The sequence below is a fragment of the Odocoileus virginianus genome, chromosome Y, assembly GCF_023699985.2.
Source record: "Odocoileus virginianus isolate 20LAN1187 ecotype Illinois chromosome Y, Ovbor_1.2, whole genome shotgun sequence".
NCBI lineage: Eukaryota > Metazoa > Chordata > Mammalia > Artiodactyla > Cervidae > Odocoileus > Odocoileus virginianus.
Genome location: NC_069709.1, coordinates 1,543,097 through 1,556,588, shown reverse-complemented (window position 1 = coordinate 1,556,588; position 13,492 = coordinate 1,543,097). Strand labels below are relative to the sequence as shown.

Sequence of the window (13,492 nt, the reverse complement as noted above, 5' to 3'; positions counted from 1 at the left end):
TGACATCAAGAACTCCAGCTACTCATGAAACATTTCTGCGAGGATCATAATACTTCTCTGCTATTTGGCTAGACAGAGGGGAATTCTGGGTGGTCTTACACAAACTCAGGACTTCCCAGGTGACGCCAGTGGTAAAGAACCCACCTGCCAATGCAGGAGACAAAAAGCCCATGGGTTCAATCCCTGGGTCGGGAAGATCCCCTGGAGAAGGAAACGGCAACCCACTCCAGTATCCTTGCCTGGAGAATCCCACGGACAGAGGAACCTGGAAAGCTACAGTCCACGGGGTCGCAAAGAGTCGGACACGACCAAAGCGATTTAACATGCACGCACACAAACTCAATTTTTAAGGGAAAAGTCTTCATCTAAGAAATTACGACTGCGCGTCAAATGGCTGTATAAAGATTTAAAAGATGATTAATGATTATAATGCTTTCTTCACTTCCACAACTATTTGCATAAATGTCTATCAGTCTGTCTCTCTAGTAGAAAATAATTCTTCTGTCGGCGGGAATCACGAGACACTTACGCGGGGTCCCCAGAATCTAAGGTACTTGAATGATCAAAAGTGCATGTGACAGACTTGTGTTGGTTGGAAGAAGAACTGGGGTAGACTAGGGCAGAGGGGATCTTGTTGATGGAATGATATTTTTAAAGTATCTTTTCCTTCTATCACACCAACAACCTTTCACTTCGATACACAGTGACGCAATGGTGGTTCCAGGAGGCAATGAGCCCATGTCCCCCCAAACTCAGTGACTCCTGACGGTATTACAGCTTACACGGTAACTCCGTCTTCTGTCACCGTTAACATGTTGAGAAGCGGGTCATTCAGTATAAACGTCTGGCAATGTGACAATTACGGCTTGAGTTTCTGCCATGAAGCCTTGCTTATCTCACCTTCCGAAAGCTTCGGTTGTCCTATCTATCAAAATAACGCTCCCGACCTCAAAAGAGTTGCTGTGAAGGTCAAAGAGAGATTTTAGGTGAAACTACTCTGTCAACTGCAGATGGTGATTGCAGCCCCAAAATAAAAAGACGCTTACTCCTGGGAAGATAAGTTATGACCAACCTAGACAGCATATTAAAAAGCAGAGATGTTACTTTGCCGACAAAGGTCCATCTAGTCAAGCTATGGTTTTTCCAGTAGTCATGTATGGATGTGAGAGTTGGACTATAAAGAAAGCTGAGCACCGAAGAATGGATGCTTTCGAACTGTGGTGATGGAGAAGACTCTTGAGAGTCCCTTGGACTGAAAGGAGACCCAACCAGTCCATCCTAAAGGAAATCAGCCCTGAATATTCATTGGAAGGACTGATGCTGAAGCTGAAACTCCAATACTTTGGCCACCTGATGCGAAGAGCTGACTCATTGGAAAAGATCCTGATGCTGGGAGGGATTGGGGGCAGGAGGAGAAGGGGACGACAGAGGATGAGATGGCTGGATGGCATCACTGACTCAATGGACATGAGTTTGAGGAAAGGGAGTTGGTGATGGACAGGGAGGCCTGGTGTGCTGCAGTCCATGGGGTCGCAAAGAGTCAGACACAACTGAGCGACTGAACTGAACTAAACTCTGTCAACACCAAGACTGCATAAAAAACAATGAACACCAAATAACCTTCTAACCGGTGGCTCAGTGGTTCAGCAGAGATTCTGCTTGGGATCCAGCCTCACCAGTTCAGACCTGGGATCCTATTGTCAGCCAAAGCATAACTGCAGGGGGAGGGGAAAGGCAGCCCTTTCTCTCCTTTTGACATTCAGCTGGGGCTCTTTCTCAGGGGGTGCTGGCAAGGATCTCCAGAGAGATAACTCAATAGCCTGAGGGCAACTGGCGGTGGAGCCTGAGGTTCAACCAGATCGGCAAGAACCAGGAAGACGTCTCTCAGTGTGATGACTTGCTCTCAACCTGTCCTGAAGAACAAAGGACTTGCGCTTTGTAAGAGCTCTCACCAAAAATCCCCAATGCCTGGCTGCTGGCGGGGGGGCTGACGCCGTATCCTGTCCATCATGAGCCACCACGAGGCCCCCAGCAGACAGACGGCACTCCCGCACGACTCCGCATTGAGTCATGTCGGCTGTTTTACGTTGGAAGAGCACGCGGTGGCTGTGCTCAGCTCGTATCATCTCCCTTGGGAAACGTCCACTCAAGCAACGGGACCCCTCCTCTGAGATCTCACCAAATAACTCTCCCCAGCCACTCCCTGGTGGACCGCCGTGGTCTGTTTACAAGACTCAGTTCTTATACCAGACTCTAACCCCCTCAGGATTTTACAGCCTCATCTCTGAAATTGCAGCAATCCATTGATATCAGCTGAAATAAATGGAAGCGATTAAAGTGACATGCTTTTTTTTTGGTAAAATGGAGAAAGAGATCCAGCATCTACAGTCTGAAATTTACATGAAAATGAGCCACAGACAAGCCCTGCATCAATCACTCTTTACTTGTTGGCTGTCAGAGAAGACCACCTTTATCCAACCGTCTGTCCCAGCATTGGGGAAATGACTCAGCTGACCACTTTGAAACCACGTGCATGTAAAGTCTTTTAAAGATATGAAGGGGACTCTGGGTCCCTGGTGGCTCAGCGGTAAAGAATCCGCCTGCCAATGCAGGAGACACAGGTTTGATCCCTGGGTCGGGAAGATCCCCTGAAGGAGGAAATGCAACCCACTTCAGTATTCTTGCCTGGAGAATCCCAAGCACAGAGGAGTCTGGCAGGCTACAGTCCATGGGTTCGCAAAGAGTCGGACATGACGGAGTGACTAAACAACAGCAATGAGGTCCTGGGGGGACGTGGCAGCCTTGGTCGCTTGCTGAGTAAATCCAGAGCTGCCTAGTATCTGAACTAACTGGTCTTCCTTTGCCATCTGCTTAGAGCTGCCGGGGGTACCGAGGTTAATGAGGTCCCTTGACGCTACCTACTGTCCATCTCGCATACACTGTTTCAAGCTGGCTTCATAGTACAGTTGTCCCTTGAGAACTGTGGGCTTCTGGGACCCCCGTAGATATCAAAGTCTGCGGACGCTCAAGTCTCATACACAGTGGCAGGGTACAGCTGGCTGTCTGTCTCTGCAGGGTCCTCATCCCCAGATTCACCCAACTGCAGCTGGCAGAAACAGGGCACACCCAGTGCCGACTACATTTATGTACAAAGATGTGCATGTGTATTTGTGTGTATTTCACACGGGCAGTGAAGCAGCATGATATATATGTTTACGTGTATTTCACACAGGCAGTGAAGAAGCATGATATGTGTGTGTGTGTGTCTGTGTGTGTGTATTTCACACAGGCAGTGAAGAAGCATGATGTGTGTGCATTTCACAAAGGCAGTGAAGAAGCAAGATATATATATTTATGTGTGTGCGTGTGTGTGCGCGCGCATGTGTATATTCACAGGATCCTCATTCCCAGATTCAACCAACTGCAGATGGCAGAAACAACACACACACAATGACAGCTATACATGCATATGTGTGTTTGTTTGTGTGTATCTTTCACACAGGCAGTGAAGAAGTATGATATGCTTATGTATTAGGATCAAGATTTTAATCTTTTCACTGAGATCATCAGGAGAGAAAAACTAAAATAACAGAAAATGTCCTGACTCTCTGAGTGCTTCCTGATCTAGAACAATTATTATTTTTAACTTGTATTACTGTTTTTTTTTTTTTTGAAAGGGAAGAGTGGGTTACAAAACAGAAACACACTCACAGACTTAGACACCAAACTGATGGTTACCAAAGAGGAAAAGGGCGGGGACGGGGGTGATCTCCCCCCTTAGGATTTTGGGACTAACATGTATACACTACTCTATATAAAATAGGTAACTAACAAGGATGTACTGCACAGCACAGGGAATTCTATTCAGCACTCCGTAATGACCCACATGGGGAAAGAACTGGAAAAAGAGTGGATACATGTACATGCATAATCCATTCACTTTGCTATGCAGCAGAAACTAACACACCATTGTAAGCCAACTATGTGAAAGTTGCTCAGTCGTGTCCAACTCTTTGCGACCCCATGGACGCTACAGTCCATGGACTTCTCCAGGTCAGAATCCTGGAGTGGATAGCCGTTCCCTTCTCCAGGGGAATCTTCCCGACCCAGGGATCGAACCCAGGTTTTCCACATTGCAGGCAGATTCTTTATCAGCTGAGCTAAGCAGACTTCAAGTCAAGCAGTATACTGAGCTGAGTCACGTATACTTCAATATAAAATAAACATTAAATAAATAAAGGCGATAGCGGGGAAAAGTCTGAACTGAGAGTTGTGAAAGCTGGGTCGTATTTTTACTTCTACAGTCTATTATCTGTACATGATTGAATGAACGATTCCCATAGGAATCAAGCTGTGTAACCTTCAAGACGAAGGGGCTGAATTAGAAGAGGTACCTGAAGGGAGGTGTCTGAGGCTGGGGTTTCCTGGAGGCGGAGGCTGAAAGGGGTGTCTCTGTGAACATGATGGATGGGGGAAGCTCTCAGCGGAAGCGGAGGGGACAGAGGTGATGGCAGGCATGCCATCTCGGGGAGAGCCCTGAGAGGCTTGGCCCCATGCAAGTGTGGAGCATAAACTGAACCAGAGCTGATCCCAGTGAAAGGGCTGGCCTCCCAGATCCACCCCCCCCCCCAACCCCCCCCCGCGGTGAGCCAATGACCATGATTTGCCCTCATCAAGGAAGGAGGATGTGCTACCCTGCTGGCAAGACGGTGCCCAGGGGCTAAAGGTCAGTCTCCAAGGGGGAGCAGCTGTAAGCTATTAGCAGCTGATCCAGGGTTCGGGGTAGAGGGGTGGCGGACTGGGGGCCAGAAGGTCACCAACAGCATCTCCTGAGATGGGATAGGCGGCTACGCCCCACATCCATTGCTTCAGGGAAGCCAAAGGAAATTACACATTCTCCTTAGATGGATGGTGCAAAAATAACTACAAGGTCGACAATATCCGTTTTATCAGTCTACTTCGGTAATGCTGGACACTTCATGTTGATCTGAAGTTTGAAAGACTTACGGATATCTTTGATTAATGGGAAGAGCAAAAACTAGGTCACACTTAATAAATGCCATATGTTGACAGGCAACCAGACTTTCAGAATATGGAATCCAGGGTGAGTGCAAAAGAAATATGGAAAGGCAGGCTGACTTCAGAACTCTCAGTTGAGGCTTGGCGCTCAGACAGTGCACCAACAGGGCTCGGAGTTATGGAATAATTTGACAAAGCATCCCAACAGTTCAGTTCAGTTCAGGCGTGTCTGACTCTTTGCGACCCCCCATGGACTGCAGCACACCAGGCCTCCCTGTCCATCACCAACTCCCAAAGTTTACGCCAACTCATGTCCATTGAGTCAATGATGCCATCCAACCATCTGACCCTCTGTCAACCTCTTCTCCTCCCGTCCTCAATATTTCCCAGCATCAGGGTCTTTTCAAGTGAGTCAGCTCTTCCCATCAGGTGGCCAAAGTATTGGAGTTTCAGCTTCAACATCAGTCCTTCCAATGAACACCCAGGACTGGCTTCCTTTAAGATGAACTGGTTGGATCTCCTTGCAGTCCAAGGGACTCTCAAGAATCTTCTCCAACACCACAGTTCAAAAGCATCAATTCTTCGGCACTCAGCTTTCTTTATAGTCCAACTCTCACATCCATACATGACCACTGGAAAAACCATAGCCTTGACTAGACGGACTGGCAAATGCTATTTCCCCCAGTACTACCGTTTAGATACAAAACATCTGTCGATAATACGGATATGCTTCACTGATCATTTTCCCAAGCCCAACCCTCAAAATTGTTTAAGAGTCAGATTTCTGGAAAGCTAAAACAAGTCACACATAGGGACTTCTCCATTTCTGAGTTAAATCAAGCAATGCCCACTGACAGTGTTACAAGTTTCTTTACCCAGCCTGAAAGTTGTATGCCCATTCACTGGAACACACCAAGAGAGGTTATACAATGAAATCTGATGAATCTATTTAAAAAAATATATATATATAAAATAACCTAATTTTTTTTTAGAGCAGGAACAACTGCACCAACAACATTAAGTTTAACTTTTAAATGGAAGTCTCTAAACGTACATACATGTATGCTTTTTTATTAATATGAATAAGTGAGTGAAAGCCACTCAGTCATGTCCAACTCTTTGCGACCCCATGGACTGTACAGGCCACGGAATTCCCCAGGACAGAATACTAGAGTGGGTAGCCGTTCCCTCCTCCAGGGGATCTTCCCAACCCAGGAATCAAACCGAGGTCTCCCACATTGCAGGTGGATTCTTTACCAGCTGAGCCACCATGGATAATATACTGAAATGTATATAGATATATACTACATGCAATATATAAAGTATATAAATATATTTCTCCTCTAATGATACACTGCACAAAGAAATCAATAAGTCTACAAGTATTTTCCAACATAGTTTTATAACGTTCTATAATAGTCACAACAAGATAGACTTTTAAATCATGTTCACTTAGGGATGGGATGGGGAGATAGGTGGGAGGGGGGTTCAGGATGAGGAACACACGTAAACCTATGGCTGATTCATGTCAATATATGGCAAAAACCACTATAACATGGTAAAAAGTAATTAGCCTCCAATTAAAATAAATTTTCAAAAAATCATGTTCAGTGAGAAACACTTTATTAGAAGCAAGAAAATTGCCATGCGTAACCTAATGTTTGGGCTTCCCCAGTGGTAAACAGTCGGCCTGCTAATGCAGGAGACACAAGAGACGCAGGTTCGGTCCCTGGGTCGGGAAGGAGGAAACGGCAACCCACTCCAGTACTCTTGCCTGGGAAATCCCATGGACAGAAAAACCCAATGGGCTACAGTCCATGGAGTTGTAAAACTGAGCGACTGAGCATCCTTGCAACCTAATGTTTCGTTTGGGTCAAAGTCAGAAACTCTTGGAGACACAGCCAGAGATCCAGCGACCCAGACCAGGAAATATGAAGGTGAAACTTGAGGATGGCCTTTCTTCCCAGAGACTTTCTAGCAGGTCACTTCGATCTCACTGCAGGCCCAACAGACACACGAAGACTTGAGGATATTCACCACAAGATCGTTGCTTCAAAACTCTGCCAGCCTGGGGCTGATTTGTGGCTGTCGAAGGCTTCTGATGTGCTAATTGTTTGCTTACTTCTTCTGAGAGCAAAGGCTAGTCCTCTACACAGAATGAGCTAATCACCAGTTCCATTCTCTCTTCTGCCAAAACAAACAGCTTCCAATTACTGCGAGAAGAAAGCCTCTGATCTCTAATCAGTTACCTAAACCAGGCTCTCAGTGGTACTTGGAAGAGTGAATAATGTCCCATTAAGCAAGAATCTCTTTGCACTAATAAAATCCTAGAGCCCTAGGACCAGGGCCGCCAGCAACCTGCTACTTATCTTCCAAGACTCCATCCACTTACCCCCTTCAGGTCCCGAGATCTGGCCAAGAAATAGACTCGCTCAGACTCTTTTATTCCACTTGGGCTACTTTTTCCTCAAGCCCTAGTCTACTGCACCTCCGTTGAGGATACCCAGGCATAGGAAAAGCAGGTTGCAGGTCTACTAATATTCAGTGACAGGACTCTTCTCTGTGAGGCTCTGAGGCTTAGCTCCATCACGGCCGTGATGCACAGAACCTGGGGAGACAGGCGGGGTGGCCACCAGGAACATCCCAAGACAAGCGAGGAAGTTACTCTGCAGGCAAATGAGATTCACCCAAAAAGACACAGAGCTTCTTTCAGGCTTACTGTCCCCTTTCTTTAATCTTCTAGTGAAGGACACTCCAATGCTTAGGCCACCTGATGGGAAGAGCTGACTCACTGAAAAAGACCCTGATGCTGGGAAAGATTGAGGGCAGGAGGAGAAGGGGGCGACAGAGGATGAGATGGTTGGATGGCATCACCGACTCGATGGATATGAGTTTGAGTAAACTCTGGGAGTTGGTGATGGACAGGGAGGCCTGGCGTGTTGCAGTCCATGGGGTCTCAAAGAATCGGACACGACTGAGCAACTGAACAGAAGAGAGAAAATAAGTGCAGGGCCAGGTTACTCCCAAATGAACATGTCAGTCATCAGATCTCTGAACACTACTGACAGTCTATGAATAATCCCCAGGACAAGCGGGCGTAACCGCTGCCAGGGGTGGAACAATCCAAACTAGGGCTGGCCCCAGGGACACAGAGCCGTGCACGTGGTTGAAGCTCAGAAAGAGCCTTGCAGCTTGGGGGCGACCGCGCCAAGACCACCACGATGGAATTCTCAGTGATCTCGTTTCTGAATCTGCATTCTGCAATGTGGATTCTGCTGGGCTGCTGAAGCACGTTCTGGAGATCTCCGTAGGTGTGATGCCTCTCACCTCCCTCTCCTCTCCAGCGAAGGTTCTGAGCTGCCTAACTTCCCTGGGGCCCCCGGGAGCCCCCATCCTCCTCAACCTCTTCCTGCCCGCATACCCCCTCAAAGTACTGTCCCACTCTGCCCCCTGCAGCAACCTGAGAGCAGGCACAAGGAACACTGGGGGGCACGTGTATGTTTAGTGGCGGCCATGCCCGTCCCACGCTGGGAGCTGCAAGCTGTGTTTGTGGACGACCAGCCAGAGGCCACAACGCCACAGGAATGAGCCTGTCCCCCATTCCTGGAGCAGGCACCTAACTGCCTCTGGTAAGGGGGTCTGAGCACCCTTGTGCGGTTGGGCTGCCCATCCACTACAGGTTGAGCAGGAGGAAGCAGAGACCCCTGGCTAGACTTCCTGACATCGCTCAGTCATGTGCGACCCTTTGCAATCCCATGGACTGTAGCTTACCAGGCTCCTCTGTCCATGGGATTCTTCAGGCAAGAGTACTGGAGTGGGTTGCCATTTCCTTCTCCAGGGAATCTTTCCGACCCAGGAATCGAACCAGGGTCTCCTGCATTGCAGGCGGATTATTTACCAACTGAGCCACAAGGGAAGCCCAAGAATACTGGAACGGGTAGCCTATCCCTTTTCCAGGGGATCTTCCCCACCCAGGAACGGAACCGGGGTCTCCCACATTGCAGGCAGATTCTTTACCAACTGAGCTATCATCTAGCTAACACAAGGCCCAACGCGTTGGCCCAGCAGCTGGCAGGAAAGGACACCAGGCGCGCGCCATGCCTGAGCAAGTGTGCGTGCTCATCAGATCCTGGGTATCCATGACAGTCAACACACATCCTGCGAGATTCCCTTGTGGGGCACCCATTTGAGTACACCTGAACACAGGTCTCTTTGGGAGGTGGGCTTCCCTGGTGACTGAGACGGTAAAGAATCTGCCTGCAATGTGAGAGACCCGGATTTGATCCCTGGGTTGGGAAGACCTCCTGGAGAAGGGAAGGGCAACCCACTCCAGTATTCTTCCCTGGAGAACCCCATGGACAGAGGAGACTGGCGGGGCTACAGTCCATGGGGTCGCAAAGAGTCAGACACAACTGAGCGACTAACACTACCTCTGCCTCCTTTCCACTTTTCTGAGTCTGGCCCCAGCTTGGCCCTCGAGGGATGAGCCAGGAAATCCAAGTTGTGTGCTGCTGGAAATTCCAAGTGAAACCTCTGGTGTTTGGGTGTGACACACGCACTGCACAAGAGAAAGATGAACAGTGAAATCCATGCAAATGACTTCATCTTTAAATTATTCTTTACCAAGAACAGCGCTGGAGAGCAAATTTAAAACACGGAGAAGCCAAGAGAGAAGGGTCACAGGAGAAAGAAAAAGTTTGATAGTTTAGTGCCTTCCACAACGCTTCTTACTCTTTAATAGCGGACAGCACGTTTCTATGTGGCCCCAGGGCCAGAAAAAGAGGCAGCCGGTTTTGAAGTGAATTAACCCACTAACCTTGGAAGAAAAGCTATGGCCAACCTAGACAGCATATTAAAGAGCAGAGACATTACTTTGCCAACAAAGGTCCATCTAGTCAAGGCTATAGTTTTTCCAGTAGTCATGTATGGATGTGAGAGTTGTTGGACGATAGAGGAAGTTGAGCACTGAAGAATCGATGCTTTGGAGCTGTGGTGTTGGAGAAGACTCTTGAGAGTCACTTGGACTGCAAGGAGATCCAACCAGTCCATCCTAAAGGAAATCAGTCCTGGGTGTTCATTGGAAGGACTGATGCTGAAGCTGAAACTCCAATACTTTGGCCACCTGATACAAAGAACTGAGTCATTTGAAAAGATCCTGATGCTAGGAAAGATTGAAGGCAGGAGGAGAAGGGGACGACAGAGGATGAGACGGTTGGATGACATCACCGACTCGATGGACATGAGTTTGAGCAAGCTCTGAGAGTTGGTGATGGACAGGGAAGCCTGGTGTGCTGCAGTCCATGGGGTCACAGAGAGTTGGACACGACTGAGTGACTGAACCAAACTGAACTGAAGGCTCAAGACTGCTGCAGCCTGAAGGCTGCGGGCGAACCTTCCTCCAGCCTTACAAGCAGGCCAGGAACCATGCAAGAGAAACTGGGAACCACTATCTGCACCAGAGACAGCCTTCGGATCCGGTTTATTTGCACAAGTGTGTGGGTGGCTGGGGTATCCCTGATAGAAGGCACTATTCCAAGCCCTTTCTTCAGCCCAGTCTTTCCCACCAGTTCACAAATCCCACCTGCAGTTGCCCCCTGCCTGATATCTCAGCATCCTTCCAATTATTTAAAGAGGGGAGGGACGGGGAAGCTTGATGTTTTATAAGGAGCGTGCGCCTCTGTCTTTTCAAATCTTAAGAAAGCTTAATCCCTGCAATTTAGATAAATCAGATAGGCATTACCAGGTTAGGGTTAAACCTCCAAGAATGGCTTTGCAATTGATTGCAGAAACAGCAGTTATTAAGTCCTAACTGAGTAATTTGCAGCTTAGTTCACCCCCCACCCCCCAGCTAATTAAAATGTAATCAGGATTGTCTGGCAATGTGTATTCTGTCAGCAGTTTTTTCTTCCGAAGAGAAATCATGCCAAAAGACCACAAGAAAAGCCTTTCACGGGAATTGGCTTGATCTGCACTGTTTCTTTCGGCGCTGAAACTGTAAAACAAATAAATTACAGCGACTGACAGTTCAATTTAAAGAAGGAAGGAAGGGAAGAAGCAAAAGAAAAGATAGTCTTTCTCCCTGGGAACAGGATGCCGTTTTATGTTGTTGTTTGAACAATAGGGTGGCATTGGCTCAGAAGAGCGACCGCAGGGCAGGGCCTGGGGGCAAGAAACCAGGTGGCTGGGAGGGCCCCTCTCCAGGGTGTCCGCGGAAATTCAGCGCATGAGACCACCCCCACCCGCCGTCCCTTCCCTGAAGACCGAGGGGGATCGCAGAGTTCTCTGAAACCTACGGATGCCCCTTCTCTGCGAACACGCAGGACCGCGCGTACTCGGGCGCGTGGAGACTTGGCCAGCGGGTTCACTCTCTGCACATCCCAACTTTTAGCTCTCCGTGGGCCATTCCGGGCAAGGTTTCATTAGCTCTCTCACGCCAGAATGAACGGGGCTTAAAGGCTTTGGAGACTCGTCCCAAACTCCACGGTCACTACGATGGCCCCCATCGCAGCTTAGTGTCCGGGAACCCTTGGAAGGCCCCTGTGACCCCGCCCAAGCGCGAGAGGCGCCTCGTTTATTTCAGAGGGGCTCGGCTTAGAAACCCACCGAGGAGCCGCGCGGCCCCTTTCTGGGAGCCACAGTTTTCCCTGCGGCCAGAAGTTGGTATCTTGTAACAGGTGAACGACTTCAAGGCTAGAGAGGAGACGGCGAGGGCGAGAAGCGAGCACACGAGAGGAATTGGGTTATACGCGTGAATGATTGCAGAGTGCGCGCGCTCCAATCAGCTGGGGACCGCGGCTGCGAGGCGCGCCTGGGGCCCGGCTCGGGAGCGGTTCCCGCGTGCCCATCGGCACCCAGGGTCCCTGAGTCACTCCCCGCTGTGACTCCCCTCCACCCACCCACCCACCCAAGTATCCCAGCCATCAAGTGACCTGTCCCCTGAACCTTCTGCACACGCAAACGCGCCCCTCTACCCCCAAGCCGCCAGAACCTACAAGGGTTGGAAGAGATACTGGCCGCGGGAGTTCTCTCCGGAACATCCGAACTCGGCGCCTCCAAGTCCCTTATCCGTTGCCATCTCTTCCCTTAGTCTCAACGCCATTCGCTGGCGACACCTAAAAGCTCCGGGGCGCCGAATTTGGGGTGGCACAGTCACCTGCGGTAACCACCCCCCCCCCCACCCAACACAAACTCGCTGGAAGACCAAGTGACCCCTGGCTGAGGCTCCAAGGGTGGACCGCGAGCTCCCGGCCCGCCGAGTGCGAAAGCAAAGCTCAACACAGACAAAAAAAGTGTCGGCCGGCAGGGCACCTGCGGCGCCGGGACTGGTCGCGCGGGTTCCCCGGGCGTAGCGGAGCGCGGGCCTAGCTCGCTCTGCCCGCGGCGCGGAGGGCCCGGAGCGCCCGGGGACTTTGAGGGGAGACTGGCCACCGGCCCGCAGTCCCGCGGCGGAGGTCCCGGGGCAACTCACAAGCCCACAGCCCACCCCACTCCATCCTTGGAAGCCACAAAACCTCTCTCCCTTCCCAAAGGAAACTGCCTTTTGGTTTTCCCCGGGGAACAAGGGAGTTAGGTCGGGAGCCGGCGAGGGGCTGCAAAGCCGGGATCGCCCACCCACCCCCTCCCGCTCCCCAACCAAGGTACAACCCACCCCGCGCGTAAAGCCGGACCCCGGCCGGCTGCCGCTGAGCGTGAAGTTTGAGCGGCGAGGCTGGAAGGCGCGCGCCCCGCAGCACCAGGGGAGGACCCGGGCGCGAGGCGGTGCGTACCTGGAAGTGCTGGAAGAAGGCGGAGATGCGCGTGATCTGCAGGCTGAGGCACCTGGAGGCGCAGCGGGCGCGCTGGACGCTCCCGGCCGCCAGCGACTCATCCAAGCGCCGGGCAGCGGCCGCGCCGGAGCCGGCCGCCAGGCAGCCTCCGGAGGCCGCCAGCCAGAGGCAGAGGGTCAGGGCCGCGCCGGGCGCCCCGGCCGCCATGGCTGCGGGTCGGAGGGCGCGCGGGCGCCGGGCGCTGGCCGAGGCTCCCAGCTCCGCACCGCCGCCGGGGAACTCGCGGCCGCAGCAACTCCGCTGGCAAAGTTCAATCAGGCCACTCCCGCCCCGCGCCCTCCCCCGGCCCCGCCTCCGTGGGGGCGGAGCGAGGGTGACAGACGGCCGCGCCATTGGCTGCGAGGAAAGTGAGTGACGGAGGTGGGCGGGGCGGGCGGAGGGCCGTGGGCCGCTCCAAGGGAGCCAGATGCGCGACCGCCTGCGGAGCGCCAGCCGTGCGCCCCTCTCCTGGGGGTCCGCTCCCCCGCACTCCGCCTTTGCTCCCTCCTGCCCCCCAGCACCCCCTCGCCAATCGGGCATCAACAGCAGGCCCCGGGTCTGGGTGTCAAGTGCTGGCCTGGGCATCAGGGCCTGGGACCCCACCTGGACGTGAGAACAGGTTAAGGATAGACGGAGGCGCCCCCCGAACTTGTGGGCTTCCATCCCGG

At 51.4% G+C, this 13,492-nt stretch overlaps 1 protein-coding gene across 3 annotated transcripts in view; it reads right to left on the bottom strand.

Annotated features, from left to right (window-relative positions):
* Positions 1 to 13,115, bottom strand: part of ANOS1 (anosmin 1) — a 199,561-nt gene extending 186,446 nt beyond the window's left edge. For 2 of the 3 annotated variants that reach the window (XM_070462124.1, XM_070462125.1), the window contains exon 1: positions 12,786 to 13,114. In XM_070462124.1, the coding sequence (XP_070318225.1) occupies positions 12,786 to 12,992 (207 nt within the window). In that variant the 5' untranslated portion in view covers positions 12,993 to 13,114. Of the gene's footprint in view, positions 1 to 12,785 lie in introns of all 3 variants that reach the window. The other variant, XM_070462127.1, reaches the window with a different exon arrangement.
* Between the last annotated feature and the right edge of the window lie 377 nt (positions 13,116 to 13,492).